This window comes from Polyergus mexicanus, unplaced genomic scaffold (genome assembly GCF_030449975.1).
Source record: "Polyergus mexicanus isolate NDT 795.1 unplaced genomic scaffold, iyPolMexi1.0 SCAF_13, whole genome shotgun sequence".
Taxonomy (NCBI): Eukaryota; Metazoa; Arthropoda; class Insecta; order Hymenoptera; family Formicidae; genus Polyergus; species Polyergus mexicanus.
In genome coordinates, this window is record NW_027223333.1 from 9307191 (window position 1) to 9326532 (window position 19342).

The following is a 19342-nucleotide window of genomic DNA, read 5'->3' on the forward strand; positions in this document are numbered from 1 at the left end:
AAGCAGTGGTATCAACGCAGAGTACTGTACGGGTGTGTATATCTTTTTTTCTTTCATTAACTATGAAATATCTTACACTATCGATATTATTCCAATTCACGAAGGGGAAGGTATACCGATAGGCGGAGATCGCATCGGATATACCTACACGCTAACACCAATAATTAAACTTTCTTATTTTCTGTTTAATCGATATAAAACTACAATTGCGCTGCCATGGTTTTCATCAGCACTTTTGTTCCTTCACTCGTATGCGCTATCTCGTCATGCGCATGTCTCTCTCTCTCTCTCTCTCTCTCTCTCTCTCTCTCTCTCTCTCTCTCTCTCTCTCTCTCTCTCGTCTTTCTGTCAATTACATCTCTTTTTTTCTCTTTATTTCTCTTTCACTATTTCCTGCTTTTTCTTTTCCGCCTTTGACGCATTCTATAGCCGTTCATACACAATATATTACCATCACAACTTCGTCGTCGTATATATTTTATTCATCATTGTCGGCACTGTTAATAATAATATATCGCAAAGTGTCCCGACAGACGATAGAAAGTTACGTGCCTCTCGAGCACTGGAACAACACGCGTGCGACTATCGCGGCGACCTGCTGATCCAGGATCTGGCTCATCACCAGAGCGAGCAGGCGAGACTCGTGTTGGAGAAGGAGAGTCCGGTTGTCTGGATGCCTGGCCAGATTGAGCAGCGTGCCAGCCGCGCGTCGTAACATGTCAAGACTGGTACCCATCGATTCTGGATTGTCGCGCAGAGCCGCAAGACCGTGCTGATTGGCGACACCAAGGGCGCTCGATTCCGCCTGCTCGATGAACGCGACGAGCAATGCGACACAGGGCGTCTGTAGGGCAATGGTACGCGCAACGCCACTGTCCGCGGCCGACAAAAAATGTAGCAGATTCACGCCAAACTCGCGCAGCACTTGCTCCTCGCTGCGACAAAGGAGCCTGGTTAGCACGGAACATAATCTTTGTAATCGAGAATAAGGCGGTGTCGCCACCACTAGGTCAACGTTGCACTCGGTCACGCATAATTTGCACAGCGCCTCAAGCGCGAGTCTTTGCGGCGACAGCGATGAGTTTGGGCTGACCGTCGGGAACGGATCCTGACCGTGCGCGGCTGGACATACGGCCCAATGTAAAAGACCATCGAGCACCGGCCGCGAGATCTCTTCTGGATGCTGGCTCAGATCCATGTGGCCGGATATGTTGGCGGCCATAACGAGAACATTCTCCCTTACGTGATGCAAAAAGTCCCACCACCACTCACTTTCGCCTTGCAGGCTGCTGCACGAGTCTGCAAAGTCGGCGTCCTCTTCGCGGTCATAGTTGCGTGTCTTTTGCGCCCGTACCGGATGTTCGTGGTGCAATAACAGCAATTTGCCAAGTAGGCTGAGGAACGTGACGTTCTTCGCAAACTCGGCCTCGTTGCCCGGGATGAAGGTGAGATTCCTCAAGATCGTTGACAGGCACACACAACGACGGGCCAAGTTGTCCTGCGTCTCCGTCACTAGGTAGAGGCTCGCCTCGTCCCTGGAATAGCTCTCGTCCTCGTAATCGCTTATCCTCCGTCGTTTCAGCGTTCCTGCCGGATCTCTTATCTTTAATCTTGGTCCCTCCTTGTCATCTCTTGTCATGCTTTCTAGTTCGTGCTCCTCCAACGTTTCCGTCTTGATTTCAGTTTTGTCTATAGTATTGTCGACGTTACTTGCCGTCGTCGTCGCTGTCGAATCGTTCAACCCGTTCTGCGTGGGCAGCGAATCTTCGTCGTTTGCCTTTGACACATCACTGCCAAAATGTTCGCCCATATTATTGTTCGGCTTTGTCGTCTCACTGTCGCAATCTTTCTTAAAGCCATCGTTTTTCTTCTCGAATAGCTCCCTCGTGAGATCGTTCATCTCTACGGGTTCTTTTTTAATCCTCGACAGCACGTCGCTCAAAGTCTTTGTCTTCTTCTTTTTGTCTAATTGCTGCTGCCTACGTTCACCACTCTCCTTGCCAGACTGCTTGTCACCGAGCTCGCCGGACTTGTAGGTAAAATCTAGTGCCTCATGAACACTACCACTAATGCTGTCCGCTTTGGCTTCGTCCTTTAAATCCGTGCTATCGACTTCCTTCTGCAACAACGGTGGTTTCTCGTCCCTCAACAAACGAGCAAAAGGCACCGAGCCCACTTCGGATTGAAAACAGGTCACGATATATTTTGTCGCGTTCGTATCGACCTGCCACGGCTCGGTCTCTGACTCGCACTCTTGATGATCCCAAGGTCTCCGAGTGTCTAGGACAAACAGATCCTCATCTCGGGAAACAATCTTGACGGGGCGACCTCTTCTCGAGAGATACGTGTAATTCGATGTCGACAGCAGTTTCGTCCGATCTTCTGGATCAATCGGGCGCGTCACTGCGCCAAGATCCACCTCCGGACCATTCGTGGCCTGGCAATAGCGGTCATCATCATTTACGTACGATTCGAACATGTCGGAGAGAGAACGTGAAAAGTGTTCCAGCAGAACGTCCAATAATCCAGGTAAGTGCGCTAATCCGAAGTAACTTACCTACAAACGAGAAATTTATAAACTCTCTTATATGTTTCTTATCTTTTATTATTATACATAAATATTCCTTATCGTATATATTTTATCTCTTTAATTTAAAAGTAATTAATACATTTTTTACTTTAGATTAATTGCTTGCAGCAAGAAAAAGATACTTACAGAAGAATCATCAAATAACAAAATGTTTAATACGTCAAGAGCCCAACAGCTCTCGGCGAGAAGGCCTGATCGCAAAGCCATCATGATGCGCCAAGCCTCTATTGGCGCCACATCAGCGCGCGTCAATTTTCGTCGCTTGTATAAAAGAGGCGTAATCGCTTCTACACTGTCAGGAGGGAATGTCATTTCTCTCTTTGACGTCGGTTGCTGACTGATCATGGGATTCACTCCGAGTTGATTCTGCGTGAAATAAAACAATATTTCGTTTTGTCTACAAGATATTTCAATTGCAAAAATACACGTATATATCGTTTAACACAAACGATACTACGTAATAGATCTGCGAATAACGTATTATGTTGGCGAGAGAATTAAAAACATACCGGATGATTTCCGGGTGTCGGATATAAAGGGGACGGTTGATTCGTGTAACGATGATCCCACGGCGGAGGCGCGTGTGCTATAGTGTTTAAAGAAGATTGGGACGAGGACCTGTTCGGTTGTTGACTGGCCCATTGTTGACTACCAGTCATAGCGCTAACCGCCGTAGGTGTTGGTGCGGCAGAACCGACTTGTGATGCCTGTTGCTGTTGCTGCTGTTGCTGCTGCTGTGACGGCGATTGTGTCTGTTGACTTGGATACTGAACTCTATTATTTCCACTATTACTATTGTATTGATTGGTTGTATTTGGCCATCCTGTAGAAATAGATTGCATTTCTCCGTTAATCACAATCATGCTCTCTCATTTACCATCTTTAAAGTTAAAATTTTTTTCAAACTTCTTCTCACGAGATAGAACGTGTGATTTAAAATATCTGACCTGGATATGCTGGTCGTTGCTGATTATATTGGGGATACTGTTGGTCTTTGGCAAAATCTGGGTGACGTCTAGGTTGGCTGGGTCCCGGAGGAGGCGGTGGCATGTTTTTGTTAGCCGACCCACTCGCATTATATATTTGCGTTCCACCGGGCGCTCCGTATCCACTCTGTAATATATGAAATATTTAAAACTATTGACTTTAAACATCTTTCTCTCTGTATATAAAATTTTTTAAACTTCAAGAAATGATCAGAATTAGAAATTAAATAAACTAGCTCATAAATACAAAAGTATAATACGTAAGAGTGTATAATGATGTAATTATTTGTATCAAACAAGTATAACGTAATATTTAAACGAGCATTACTTGTTCCTGTCGATAGTAATCTTGCGGACACGAATATGACGATGCAGCTGGCGGTTGCGAGGGCGAAGAAGGCTGACTGGTCACCGTTTGCTGTTGCACAGTAGCCGGATGAGCCTGCGGTCCCGATGGATAGCTGTTACTTCGCGCGTTGGGAGGCGTTCCCGTAGGATAGCTAGTAGGTCCCTGCTGACTGCTAGTATATCTGTTGTACATATCTTGTCCAGTAGCATTGCTCGGCGGCATGTTACCACCCGGATATCCCCTATACATGACAAAAAATACATTGAATAATAGATTCGTTATCGTGAAACTAGAAAAATATGACGATATTTCTCACCTGTCGACATCCGGCACATATGGAGGATAATGTGATCTCGGCGAGTATGGTTGACTAAATTCCCCTTGCTGAGACAGTGCGTTTCCCTGCGGTCGAATATACTGATCTTGCGGATAATTTTGATAGGAACCCGTGTTCTGGTAACTGCCTTGTTGTATTCCTTAAAAAGTAATCAAGAAGAACAAAGTCATGAAATTCGTAACAATAAATAAATTATCAATATGTTTGCAAATTGCGAAATGTACCTTGATGGGCGGAAGGTGCGCTGCTTTGACTGGGTGGCCTAGGTGGCGGTGGTGTATATTCTGACGACGGACCACCGGGTGTACCACTCGCGTAACTACCCTGATAGCTTCCATAGCCATCCATGGAAGCGTTGCTCGATCCGCCAGCGGGAAAAGAGTCTTGAGAATTGGAAGAACCTGTAGCAAGAAACTGCGTTTACAGAACAAATCTTTCGGAACAAACAATGAAATTTCGAAAAGAGATAGTAGTCTTTACCCGGCGATGGTACAGAAGCAGTTCCTTTAGATCCCTTCTTCTTTGAGCCTGCTTCGACTTGATTGATAATGGGTTGCGGATCCACTCCCCCGCGATCAAAGTGACACTCGTATGCCAGCAGGTGCTTTGTATAGTGTTTACGCAATGTATAAGCAGCGCTACTGCTCGCGCCGATGCCTAGCAAGCCGGCTATATCCTTCCACGTTTTGTTTTTCGTTACCTACAGAAAAAGATTACGCACACGCGTTCCTTACTACGCTCGCACGAGCAACTTCACGTTGAATCTCACATACACGCACGCACACATACACACGTACAGACAAAAAAAATCTGCATATCCAAAAGAAAAAGAAAAACGTAAAACATAATACGAAAGATATTGCCAATGTTCCATAACTCAAGATATCAATCTTAAAAAAAAAATAATAAAATTTTAAAAATTAATTTAAAAAAAAAATTATAATGATACAAATTAGCAAAGTCTTTAAATACATGCAAGTTAAAAAAAAAATAAAACAAAAACAAACGAGAGATATACATTGTACAATCGGAACGAATTACCGTTATTGTTACATTTTGACATTAAAAGTTTATCTTCGCTGTGTGACTATTAGAATAATTCCATATAGCACCAAGGTTTGTAGATCAGGGTGTTTCCATATTCGACTGTTGAACGACTACTTCAAGAAAAGATATGTTAAGCCTTTTCGTTTCTTTGTTTTCTCATAATATAGACATAGAATATAAGAAAGAGATACTAATAGCAAAAATAGAAATTATACATATATCATGCACAATTCAGCATAGATGTATAAATGAAGCATGTTCTGAGGTGTTTCGGTATTATTCAAATGTCAAATTTAAAACTTTTCAACTTTTGATAGATTGTCAATCAAAACTTCATCGTATGTTGAACAATGTACACTTTAGAAATACTTTAAAATACTTTCAATCGTCGAGTACTGAGAAGTACTGAAAGTAATCGACGCAAGACACCTCAAAAATACAATGTGCACAGAATAACAACCATATATATATATATATAAAGAATGCAAGAATACATAAAAACAATATAGAAACTATGTAAGACACCGAGGGCTAGATGGAACTACACTGCACCTTGCATACCTCCATGAAGCCCCCCCTCTCCTTCACGTAGAGGTATAGCCGAAACAGATCGAGGGGGTTCTTGGAGATGGTGGGACAACTAGTGATGGGTGTTCTTCGTTCTTCCATGAAATTGACCAGCTTATCCAACCAAGTTCTCCGTTCCATCGAGTCATCCATTTCGTATAATTTTGCCAGACTATCTGGCTTCTGAAAGTCGCACACAATTTTCACGTTTTTTTTTTTAGTGTCTTTAATCATGATCTTAAACGAAAATGTTACTAACATGTAGATTTGATAGAAATGTCTCGTGTATATGATTTATCCAACTATATACTAGAATATAAAACAATTATTGCAGATTCTTGCAAAACTGCGGACATAATCCCAATTGTAGCCATATTATCTAACATGCATAAACATAATTTTCAATACTTGTATATCTTTTTTTCCCGTTTGATAATTGTGTAACACCCATTGTTAACATATCCTTTATTACCATTAGTGAGATATTTTTTACACCAGATAAATCCACAGTTTGTAAAACAAAAAGTATTAGTATTTTTAAAGATTTATGATGAGTTATTTTTCCCTCTAATGCATATTTAAAGCATTCTTATTTAATTTATACAATATAAAAATTGGAAAAACTAGATGAAAACTAAGATGAATAGAGCAATATATAGTATATAGCATAGTATAATTTGATGCATGCAATGATTATTTAGTAAACATAATGCAGGTAACAGTGTTGTTATGCAACAGAAATAAAATTGGCAAAGAATTTGTAAAATATTGAGTGCAAAAAATAAATGTAACGATAAATACAATATTTTAATAAATAATATGAAACAATTCTACATAATGTGTAGAATGCTTTTGTAACATTGATAATCTGTTGTAAAATATTATATATAATTATATTATTATATCACTTATATATATATATATTAAATTTTGTGCACTGCGTCCAGACTTTTTTTGCAATCTTGCAAAGTCAATTTATTTCGCTATTGCAATATTCTTTCCATTAAAAATATATTATTATTTTTATTAATAATATTGGCAAATAAAACACACATTAAAATATCACTCTGTAAATTAAGAAAATATAATTGAGAGAAATTAGAAAAGTTTCATCTAAATAAGAAATATAATGTAAAGAAATGTAATAAGAAAGTTAATATATTACACTATTATTTTTATACTCTATTAAAATGATAGTTTTAAATACATTACACATACTTTTATGGATAATGCCATTATATATGATACTTTTAGTTAATATGATGATGTACGCACGCGCGCGCGCACACATACACACACACACACACCAAGCAAGAAAAATTTTAGTATAGAATAAAAATGCCTAAAGCAAAGTGGAATATAAAAGGGGAACGGCATTTTGACAATGTAACAAATATTTAGTGAAAAAAACAATAACCTTAGATCTGTACGGGTCTTGAGGCACATGACTGTTAAATACCTGTAAAATATTAAAATATTGAAGATTCATACATAATTGCACTTGAAATTTATCTGAAGTCTATACAGTCAATTATTTATTTAGTACATTAGACTGTACTACATGCGTGCGTGAGATTGTCATACGTACAGGACTAGCAGGAGTACGTGGCCAACCAGGACTGTTCATGTCAGAATATTCCTCGTGAATCGAATTAATGCTTGCAGCACCAGGAGATGGGACTGTACTCTGTGGTGTCGCGGGATGACTATGATATCCTCCCATCATCTCTTTCCGTACTTTTGGCGTAAATGTTGGATCTTCACCAGAAGCTGTTTACAAAATACATTAGTTATTCTCGGATATTTGTACTCGCAGTATTGTTTATATTAATGAATGAAAATTTACAAAACAAAAAAAATACAGAACTATGATAAATTCAGAAATACTACTAACCGGCTGATGCATTGGATAACGTTGACTGTTGTGAGCCTTCGTCTAGAGATGTGCCATCTGGACCTGTCGTTATTACAGATGTGACAGTACCACTCGAAGTAGATATGACATTTATAGCTGACGTACCTACATATAAATCGTACAATTTATGACTATTTGCTATTGCACGATATGATAAAGACGATATGATAAAGACAAAAACTATACAACTCGAGATATTCTCGCTTACCTGAAGCAGTCGTAGTTATACCACTGTCGTTGGAAGTTTCAGCCGTGAGATCTGCAGAATTGTGGCTGATTGGCGTGGGCGTTGATGCGGGATGCGAGTTAGGTGTGGTACTCGGTGGCGGCATCGGACTGCCTTCGTGATTTAGCGGCGGTGTGGCCGCAGGAGTGTGTAAGTGCGGTACTGCCGAGCTAGTCGGTGGTGGGGGCTGGTTGCTAGGTATATGATTAGGAGACGGCGGTGGCGGGCCCATGGAACTCGCTGGCGGTCCCATGTTACCGATGACGGGTACACCTGGAGCACCTGGCGGCACCATCCCGGTTGAACCACCGGCACCATAAACTTGCGGCGGTCCTGGACTCGGTGGCATTCCTGGCGGTACACTGTTGAAGCCCATTTTATGCTGTAAGACAATAGAGAATGTTAGCTTTAATCGATAAAGATATGAAACATTATTGTTATATTGATTAAGAAACAGTTCATTACCGTGTACGGTGGATATTGTACCAAATTATTGGGTCTGTTGGGAGGTTGATACTGATTATTGGGTGGCGCCTGTGAGTTTGCAGGTGTCGGATATCCCTGTGAAAACTGCATATGAGGACGCGGAGGTGGATACGAAGGTTGCGCATGATAACTCCCAGGTTGACCCGCAGCCGTTCCACCAGCTGCATAGCCCATCCCGCCACCCATTGGACTGATCCCACCGAGAGCCGTCGAACCGGGTCCCGGTTGAACTATGCCGGGACCAGTGTTGTTCATTTTGTAACTATGCATGTGTGGCGAAGGACCCAATGGTTGTTGGTACGCTCCTGAAATTAATGACAATTCTATTTTTATTATTGACTTTTATAATATAAAACAATCTTTATTATTCTGGAAACGAATCAATTTTTACAAGAAGAAATGATAAATGAAAGAAGTAAAAAAGTGAAAAAGTAGGATTCATACCTTGAGTGGTCATCGGAGAGTGACTCATGCGTGGTGCTGGTCCATTACCATCCGACTGGCTACTCGACGGACGTGGAGGCATCTGAACGTTTTGTTGGCCTGTGCATTAAAGGATAAATATTTAGATAAGTATTCTCCGCGATATCATGTACAGATATAATATAGAAAAAAAAAGAGAAAGATGTGACGATATAAAATAACTTTTTCACTATAATGTCAGTTTTTTTTTTCTTTTCAGTATCACTCTACTAAGAACAAACACCGAGATAATTTACTTGAATACATTAAATAACTTCTGCTACGCAGAACATTTTAATAAAAGCATTGAAATACTACTCTATGACAGAAACTGATTCTTAAATTTATCGCAGAATGCATAGTCGAAACAACATATTTATAACTCTGAAATATTCTGCATAGCATAATATTCGCAATTACAAATTTTATTACTAAATACAAATGCGAGTGAAAAGAGAGACAGACGTAAAAAAGACCGACCAACAGCAGGGGACATCGAGCGAGAACCTGTGGATCCTGTAGGCGACGGGGTAGGTCTCATCCCCTGAGAATTTGGTGTCCCTGGGCAAGCTGGTCCATTCGAACTATCGTTGCTATTCTGTCCTGATAATTCCTGCAATTCAAATTAAATCATGTAATAACAGTTTGCGATAAGAAAAAGAAATAATTTAGAGATTAAAAAAAAGAAAATGGCACGAAATTATACACCGCAGAAGTAAAATGTAGCAAATTTTAATAAGAGTTTAGCAGCATCTTTATCTAGTTGTACATATGTTTAGTTTATAATAAAAAGTACAGTAAACTGTCTCCTATATATTTAAGTATATACGACAACAAGTTTTTAAGCAGTTAATATATACTTTATAAAAATACAACTTTTACACAACTATCTCATATTTATACATACGATTACTCTGTAAATATCGGTATATAGTTTTTTAAAGTAGAGGTTAATACTTTGTAACAGAGATCTTTTTTATGAATTTATTACAACAGTGTTCATTCATGCTGCGTTACAATACGCATAGGAACACGAGAAGCGGAATGCAATGAAAATGAGGCTACGCAGAGGAAATTCGCAAAGATCGTTCCTCGATTGCTCGGCATGCAAACGAGGAAAGCTGACGAGAAGTCTGCTTCATGCTTATCGTTATATTAGCCGCAGCAGGTTTGTTTAACGCGATTCGTCTTCCTTCGTGGCAACGACGACGACGACGACAACGACAACGCGACTTTGTGCATCGGGCGGTGCTCCGATAATCGCATGTGTTTGAAAAATCAATCGGCGCCGATATTACGACGAAGACGATGTCGACGACAACCCCGCGCGCGCGGCGTTTAATAACGCACAAATGTTGTCACTATCATGTCCCGTGTTGCGAACGAAGACAAAGTGCTTCGTGATGATACGACGATCATCGTCGTCGTCATCGTCATCGTCGTCGTCGTCGTCGTCGTCGTAACGATGGCACACGCGGCATCGTTCTCGATTCACAAGTACACGAAACACACAACACACACCGTGTATATCCCTGATCGAAATCGCGTATGCATGTGCCCGTGTGTATACGCACTTCTTACGGATCGTCCGTCACACAACGAGCATCGCGAACGAGCGGCTGCTGCGTGTGCGTGAAGAGGAATAGGTAGGAGAAAGAGAGTGGAATAGAAGAGAGACGAGGATAGAGATGTAGAATCCGAGGGAAAGAAAGAGCGAAATGGATAGATTAGATGGGAAGGGATAGAGAGAGAGAGAGAAAGAGAGAGAGAGAGATCAGGGAAGGAGACAGAGAAAGAGGCAAAGAGAGCAGAGCGAGGCCGAGGAGAACGAAAGAAAATTCAGGCACATCGTTACACCTACCAGGCCGCGTATAGTTGGTCTCTGCGGATGGCGATTAAACACTTCCTCGGGCGTACGAGCGAACGTACGGTACATAGGCCGTCCGGTACAAGGACTCTCGGCATGACGCGAGAGATCGAAGGAGAGGCGTTACCCGGCTCTCCACTTAAAGCACGACGAGTAGCAACCGAGATAGAGATAGAGATAGAGAGAGAGAAAGAGCGAGCAAAAAAGAGAAGCGGAAACGTATTTTGCTCCGTATAGATGCGCTTTCATATGTTTGTCAAACTGCGTGGAGTAATGTACGCGAGAGAGAGAGAGAGAGAGAGAGAGAGAGAGAGAGAGAGAGAGAGAGAGAGAGAGAGAGAGAGAGAGAGAGAGAGAGAGGGAAAATATTGTCAAAGATATTTTTTGCCGCGAGCGAGAATTATATATTATTGTACCGATTAAACGAGAGCATTATATTCCTGGTTTGTCGGACGCGCTGACTACTCCCGTCACTATAGTCGTCGCTTTTCCATCGTATCTCCTAGCTCTCTCCTCGAGCGTCGCATGTTGTGTCAATAATTCTGCCAAAGAGCTTCGTGTCACGGGACGAGGGCTGGTGCAACTTCAGAGGGACACGTAGGATTACGTAGTGGTATAATATCGCGTCGTCCTCGTATTTGTGCGTGCGTGAGTGTGTGCCTGCTTAATCGTCTGTCTGTCCTGCCTGCCTCTGCCCGTTCTGCCTGTTCTGTCTGCCTGCCTGCCTGCTTGCCTGCCTGCCTGCGTGCCTGCGTGCGTGCGTGCGTGCGTGCGTGCGTACGCGCGTGTACACGCGTCAAACAGGTTATAATCCGTGTACGGGACCGCGACGAGTAAATGTAAACGTGCGCGGTACACAGTTAACGAACGTGTCGCGTTCGGCGAGAAAATAATCCTTTATCGGGATCGGGCTCGTCGTGAGACTTCGGTTTACAGATTTCGCGTCTAGCTGGCTCGTCGCTCGTAGCTGGCTTGTTGGAGGGCGTTCTTTCGTGGCGCGGCAAGCGCTCGCTCGGCGAAGTTCGGTCGTTTCCGCCGAGCCGAGACCCGAGACCGTATGCCAGCGAATCGTTCCCAAAAGCCGACTGTCTCGGGAACTCTATCCAAGTCGATATTCTCATATTATATATATATATATATATATATATATATGTGTGTGTGTGTGTGTGTTGTATGTATGTATGTATGTATGTACACACACACATATATATATATATATAGTTAGTTGGATACCCTATATTATTTATTGTCGTTGACATTTTGTATTATTGTCATTATTATTATTTGACATCTCGATTCTTTCTCATCTCTTGTTATGTTTCCTCGAAAAGATCGCCGGCATGTCGGATGAACGTGAAGTTGTCAACTCCGTCGTAGAACTCCGAATCCATCGAATATACAGTACATAGATCGCCTCGTGTCGAATATAAGCGCCCCACAATCATATAACACACACACACACACACACACAGAGGACAAGCCGCTCGTTGTGGCGGCAAGCGGTCGGCGAACGTCGTACGACTTCGGTACTTTTCGATCGGCGAATTCGTGTGCCCCAGTAAAGCCTGAACGTCGAGAGGTTCGTTGTCTATATACTATCTCGTTGCGTTCTATGAAAAATAAATGTTTTCTATATTCTAGCGCAAAATCTCGCCCGCGTAAAAATGAAAAATATACAATGTCATTCGTGTAAATTGAAGCATCGATAAAAATTCGAATAAAATGCAGCGAAAAGGAAATGCAGTAGGATATTAAAATATCCATTTCCATAAGAATAACAGAAGGCAATGTAAATATATTTAATGCTAATTTTTTGACCCCGTGTATTTATGGGGGTTTTTTTTTTTTTTAATAAATTTCAAAAATAATATTGAATTGTATAGGAGCGTGAATCTTTAATTTAATCTAAAACGAAATGTAAAAATAATATAATCAACATCTTATTATTTTCTACCTAGTGTTTTCAAATTCTATATATATATACGGGGTGTCCTATTTTAAAGGACGCACTCAAATATCTCAGAAACACTGCGTTAAATCGAAAAATGTTTCAAACAAAAGTTGTGTGGCTTCAAGGGGGCCATAAGATGGTGACAATGATTTGACCTTGGAAAATCATTTGAAGGTCATGTGAAGGTCAACTTTAAAATCTTAAATAGAAACCCCTATTTTTCATTACATATTCTTGTAGCTTATCTCGAGAACTTTCCAAAACACTATAATAAAGTATTTTTTCATTAAGTACTTTTTGAGTTATTTTATATTTTAATCTGACATATTTTGATATAAAAAATAAAATATTTCGTAAAATATTCAGTTTTCGATAATCTTACCATAATACTTTTATATACAGAATAATGGGACACCCTTTAAAATGGGATACCCTGTATATATTTGTATGAGAAAAAAATACAATATTTCAAAGAGCTTGTGAAAATTGATCTCGTCCGGATGATCGATCCAGGTTGCAAGGGTGAATCGAAAACGTTTGATTCATACAAATGCCCATTGTCACAAAAGTCGCGGCATCCACGAGATTGTTTACGTTATCGGATGTGACTAAAGTTAATCCGTTCGATACGCGCGCTGAACTTCAGCGATATGTAAAGTGTGCGAGTGTACGTGTTAGAAAGAGGTCCCGATCGGTATCTCTCTCTTTCTCGGCCTCGTGAGCGAGAGACGTGCGTGAATGAAAACGTAAATAACGGAGACGCGCGGGGCACATATATTTACCCGTGTTCTCTCGCGAGAGAGCGCGAATTGCACGGATTACGTAACATTATTTTTATCGGCCAGTCGGCGTAATGTTATTATCCCGTCAACTGCGACAATAACTGAATATCCTCGAAGTTCATTCAACTCCATCTATTGAGAGAGAGAGAGAGAGAGAGAGAGAGAGAGAGAAGTAGCGCGTATGTCAAGAGCTGATAACGAAGCCGGTTATCGAAAGCGCGATAATTTCCAAATTTCGTTTAAGGGATTCTTATCTTTATTCGCGATGATTAATAGAAATGGTTTTTCTTCTTCGCGCACGACAGGCGACAGAGGATTGAACCTGAAGCCGTGACAACAACGACTTGGTGGAGAGGATCACCTGTAGCAGACTAAATACCATGTGTTCCCATCAGGCGTGTTTACATTGGATCGTCCGCTACTACTCGTTCGCGTATTAATTTTACGCGCCCTGAGTCGCACTCGCGACGAGCTGTTACCGCTCGATGCGCGTTGACGTTTATTGACCGTATACCGCATACGATGACCGTGCATAAAATATCTACCGTTTACCGCCGTTTTAATGCCATGGAGAGGATTTCTTCAAATATTCGCGATTCTTTTTCTTTAAAATTTAAGCACCGTCCCCATCTTAATTCCGTACGACGATCTCCCGACTTCTAAGAGAAACAAAGGTGAAATTTTTTCCATGGGGAAGAACACATAATTTCCCATCGCTAATGTCATAATTTCATGAAACTTTGAAGTTCTCTCCCCTTCGTAAGAAGCATTGAAAATTTAATATATACATATTTTTTCCATCCCTATAATTCTTTGTCCAATAATAGATATATAAAATTATAATCATGAGATATAACATCTTTGCGCGTAGTTTATAGGGGAGATAAAGATCCCTCGCGTTTATTTAGTAGATTTGCAAATTTTAATCTCGCTGATGAAAGAGAAATCCTTTTCTCGCGCGGCTTTTTCATCATTGCGCAACGGAGCTGTGAATCAAGTCGCGCTACAAGTAACATGGCGGGCATCGAGAGCGCATGTACTCCGCGACCGATTCGTGCGGTTAACTTTAAAGATCGCGCGAGCACCACTCCCGGCCGAGCCGACGACGTCCTATTGCCCCCTTGGGTATCGCACATCCCGCGTAATATTATTTCGAGGAGGAGAGCGTCTCGCGAGGAGAGCAGCCGGGGATGGTTTCTCCGCTGCCGCGACAGCCACGGCGTCCGAGAACTCGCATCCGGATTTGGCGTAGCGATAATCCTGCAATAATACGGCGTAGCTTCGAGTCGCGTTCCTTCGTTCCTTCCATAGTATATCCGGGTGGTAGGTACGTACATTTCGATTACTAGTCGGACGCCTCGAAACCGCGCCGTGGGAGCGCAAGAAGTTCGATAGCGTGTCGCAGAGTGACAGTCGCATGATCCGGCGAACCGAATATAGCCGAGCGCGACGTAAAACGTCACGTCTTCCACGGGGAGGAGAGAGAGAGAGAGAGAGAGGAGGGGTGGGGGATTACCCACGGCCTGTCGCGCTGTCGTCGATTTCGACCAATCGCGCTCGCGCTCGCATCGTACCCCGCTCGGTTCTTTCGCTCACCCGCCCATGTAAACGCGACGAAGTGGAGGGAATCCGGTGGGAGGGAGGGAGGGAGGGAGGAAACCCGGGGCGAGGGATAGGAGCGGGAGAACGGAGGGGAAGTCGCTAATATCTGGGGCTCCGGCGGCCGCGCAACTCGCGCCCTAATCGAACTCCACGAGTCGCTGCCACTCTCCATCCCCCACCCCGTCATATGCTCTTCCTCCTCTCGCGCTCTTCCGCTCCTTGCTCATCCTCCCTTGCTCTTCCTCCTCCTCGTCCTCTTTCGTCGTGTCACTTCTCCTCGCCATCTAATCCTCGCGTCCTCGCGCACCACGAAGCGAGAGGCCTCCCTTTCCGCTCACTCTCGCTTGATCTTTTCGTCGGGAAAATACTTGACCGAGAGTACCAAGAGACCGTATTAAAGACTAAATAATGTTTCGTAAGACGAAGAACTCTCGCCGTCGATGATAGACATCAGTCCCGTCATTATGATTCCGCCGGAATCGGCGACCTTACGTTAAGCGGACAATGCTTGCGAGAGCACGACATACACACATACGCATATATACAAACATATATGTACTATTAAATTTCGACCGGTATCGGTATAGAACAACTTTTGCGTTGGAAGAATAGAATAGACTCAGATGCATTTCATACGCAAGTTCTCTGTGACGCGATGTCATTCTTGTCACACGACGAGGATTATGCAATTGCCGGCAAAAACTTGTTTGCCACGCTCCCGGTGCTTTAAGCTTTTTTACTGCGCGTATATTTGAACCTTGAGAAAGAGGTGCTTTAAACGTAGTGTCGATAGCATTTCTTCTTTAGCGTTGAAATCAAATTATTTTTAATTAAGCATATAAATATATATATATACGTATACAAAAACTCACCCCAGAATCAATTCCTTGAGTATTTGGTGTCGTAGCTCGCTGCTGTAGATTGTGAAAAGCCTAAAAAGAAAAACACCATGTTGTAAATATTCCATTATTACATCACGAAAATATTGAAATGTATATATTCTTTAACATTTTGCTAATATTAAAAAAAAAAAAGAAAGAAAAAGCTGTCGTGCCCTTTCGTTTTTCTAATTTTAAAATAATTTGCAAATTAGTAACGAATCTGTTATCTTTCCCTGTCTTTCTTTGCCACGTGTGTATATATCTTTCTAAAATATTTCCAATAAATTAAGTCTATAAAATTTAACGCGAGTTATATTATAAATTTGTAAAATAAAATGCAAACAGAAGATTAGATTTATACATTTGAGACGTTTACAAACGCGCGCATGCATTAATTTATAAACATTTTCATAATTCATATCGTTACATTACATTATAATCGATTAGATATTTTTGATTAATATTCTAAATATATAAACAAATATTGCTTCGTGCCAACAATGCGATTATTATATGTCGAATTTACTCGCAAGAAACAATTTATGTTTCAAGATTTTTTTTTTGCCTTTATAAAGAAATGCATTATTTCTGATAATAAATAAACTACTTTTTATATTTAAACTATCACACGAAGCTATTTTAAAGTTGTTTCGTTACAAAAATAATTTTTGTCACGTAGAATGGTGTACGCAAATACCTGTCTGAAATTTTGGTAACATTTCTAGTGAGATTAGACGTAAACTGAATCGACAATTATTAATTATATAAATTTTAGCAACGTTGACCTGAGATTGACCGGTAGCCTGTGGTTGCGGCGATGCAGCTGGTGGTGGAGCTGGGGATTGAGACAGAGCTCGCTGTGGCGATTGACCCGATGGAGTGACCTGATTACTCGGTGGTGGAGGTGGATTTGGAGGACCACCTTGATTCCACCCCCTTTGTTCCGTATATAAGCTTGAGGGATGACTGGTTTGCGTCGTATAAGAGTTTAGCTAAAAAGAAAATATATATTTCAACGTAAAACGTTTCGCAAAAGGACCAAATTTAAATTCATCGATTAGATTCGATAAAATTGTTTACCTGATGATGACTATAAGGTGCGTGAGGTCTCGTAGGAGAGGAATATCGTTGGGCATATTGTTGATACTGCATAGTTGTCGGAGAGCTCTGTCCTCCTGGCCCTGTGTGTAATCTCGGCGAACCCTGTCAATTTGAAAAGCAAATAGTCGAGTTAGTATCGTACACGTTAAGCGGAGATTCGTAAAAGGAACCGTAGCTATGATTCTATCGATAACGATTAAGTAATTACACGTAGTCGATAGGCTAAAATCCTCAACGATTTTAGCCAACGGAGAAGAAGGGGCGAGTTTCGATCGCGCAAGATACGAAGATACAAAGAAGATAGACTTATGGATTTACCGTCTGCGGAGGACGCTGGCTAGGTTGCGGATACACAGGAGGTACAACCGGTGGCCTTTGCATAGGCCACGGCTGTTGATAGGGTTCGGAGCCCATTCCGGGATAATTTCCGTGAAAGCGATGCATCGACGGAGTGGTGGCCTGCAACAACTGATTCAACGTCGGCGTAGGACCAGCGGTCTGGGATATACCCTGTCCGGTGAGAAACCTCGGTTGGGCGGAGAAATTAGCGGGACTGGCGCCTACGTATCCGAGACGCGACTCGATCTTGGAGCCGGGATAGTGCTCCTCCATCTCGGCCCGGTGCGCCCGCTCGCTTTCGTGCATCAAGTGTTTACCATAATCGAGCTGCTTGCCGGGAAAGTCCGCGTGCTTGGTGACGTATTCCGGTAGCTGCTTGCCGGGGGGATAATCGGCGAGCGACTTGCTCGCGGCGAAGGATTCACCGGCGGATTTGTTGTTGCTGTACTCGTCGGCGTAATCGCGTATCACGTTTGGCGCGAACGGATGGCCCGGGTGGGCGCCGGGATGGCCGGGCGCGTCGTGCGCCTCTTGCTTGCCGACGGGCTCCTGGGGCGCCTCGCGCGGCGATTTTACCTCACCGGCGGCACCGTGTCCGCCAATGTCCTCGCGGTATTGACTCATCTCGTAGCCCGTCGTCGTGTCTCCGCCGCCGCCGCCGCCGCGATTCACATATTTAAGCAGCTGGGCCGCGCCCCGGGACACTTTATCGTCCGGCTCAGAATCCAGCTGCTGCTTCGCACTCGCGCTCGCACTATTCGCACCACCTACTTGCGTACGCTTCTGTGCGCATTTCACAGACTCGTTCAGCTTCACATCGTTTTGTTGGCTCTCGGCTTGCGTCGCAGCCATGTTCTCTCCTCACCTCACGGAGCCATCGTCGTTTTCGTAAATTGGCCAATCGCGGGACCTCGTGCGCGCCTCGGGCCTCGAGCCAAGTACTACGTACTCGAAATCGAAATACCGATTAGTCGAACGGCACGCGACGCGGCCAACACCTCCCCGAACATCCTCGATCCTCCGTAAGTGGATTCAGCGACGAGCTAGCAAATATCACTTCCTCGCGCATTCCGAGTACGGGGAACCAAAAAAAAAAGCTCCTACGCGAACGTCAAAAGCAGCGTCGCATGTCGTACGCCATCTTGCGGCCGCGAGGCGCATCGGGCCTCCCCCGCCCCTCCCCCTCCCTACCTTTTACATCCCAGCGGTCCTACTGGTCCTCGCCTTTCCTTTCCCAGACCGCCATTTCCAATCCTTTCGCGTGTTCGCCTTAAAATCCCCAAAGTCCCTATACGTTCTAACGATATTCTACAATTTTATCGTTTCGCGCATCAATTTATGCCATGCGATCGTTTTATCCATTCTTTATTTATTCCATCTCATAAATATTCTCAATTTTTCAATCGAACGCGTCTAAATTTTCACGCCTCATCATTGTTTCTCTTTCGAGAAGAATTTTCCTAACGTTATCGTCAAATAGCAAAACGCGAAACGACGTATATTGTATTCAAATAATAACAAGTTCCACAGCTGTCAAACTCTCTAATCGTTGAATAAAATTGCCAAAGGCAATAGCCGTAACGTGCGAATATACCTAAACGTGATGTCAATAGATGTCAGAGCTACCTTGATCCGGAAGTAGCTTTTATATACCTTCAAACGTAAATAAAGGCATTTATCGCGATGCCGATCGTATATTTACTATATCTTTATTTATATTATAATATGTGTGGAAAATTTGCCGTTATTTAAATTCATCCATCCGATCAAGTCTATTCATTTTAATTGTGTTTTCCATAATTTGTTCTCATCTCTCTTTTTTTCTTTCCAATATATCTAAATACGCATCTCCAT

At 42.6% G+C, this 19342-nt stretch overlaps 1 protein-coding gene across 4 annotated transcripts; it reads right to left on the minus strand.

The window, feature by feature from the left end:
- Nucleotides 1–31: 31 nt before the first annotated feature.
- Osa (trithorax group protein osa) lies at nucleotides 32–18603 on the minus strand. Of its 4 annotated transcripts, none has more exons than XM_070306559.1 (20): nucleotides 17468–18603; nucleotides 17129–17251; nucleotides 16834–17040; nucleotides 16040–16099; nucleotides 9431–9578; nucleotides 8948–9046; nucleotides 8483–8808; nucleotides 8000–8399; nucleotides 7771–7896; nucleotides 7465–7646; nucleotides 7294–7335; nucleotides 5871–6059; nucleotides 4743–4962; nucleotides 4487–4663; nucleotides 4242–4401; nucleotides 3905–4166; nucleotides 3538–3703; nucleotides 3100–3413; nucleotides 2717–2956; nucleotides 32–2557 (listed from the first exon to the last, which is right to left on the minus strand). In XM_070306559.1, the coding sequence occupies exons 1-20, from the start codon at nucleotides 18338–18340 to the stop codon at nucleotides 545–547; spliced, it is 6327 nt and encodes a 2108-aa protein (XP_070162660.1). In that variant the 5' UTR covers nucleotides 18341–18603; the 3' UTR covers nucleotides 32–544. The 4 variants fall into 4 exon arrangements, with proteins under 4 accessions (XP_070162660.1, XP_070162659.1, XP_070162661.1 ...); XM_070306558.1 differs by having other exon boundaries at nucleotides 5862–6059; XM_070306560.1 differs by lacking the exons at nucleotides 16040–16099; nucleotides 16834–17040; nucleotides 17129–17251; nucleotides 17468–18603 and adding an exon at nucleotides 10827–11119 and having other exon boundaries at nucleotides 5862–6059.
- Between the last annotated feature and the right edge of the window lie 739 nt (nucleotides 18604–19342).

What these genes read in the sequence shown, in the direction of transcription:
- Osa (XM_070306558.1), bottom strand. Translation starts at nt 18,340, where the DNA reads ATGGCTGCGACGCAAGCCGAGAGCCAACAAAACGATGTGAAGCTGAAC. An exon ending in TGTTGGTCGGTCTTTTTTAC is followed by an intron (nt 9,047 to 9,430) that starts GTCTGTCTCTCT and finishes TTTAATGCACAG; the next exon opens with GCCAACAAAACGTTCAGATG. An exon ending in CACGTACTCCTGCTAGTCCT is followed by an intron (nt 7,336 to 7,464) that starts GTACGTATGACA and finishes AATATTTTACAG; the next exon opens with GTATTTAACAGTCATGTGCC.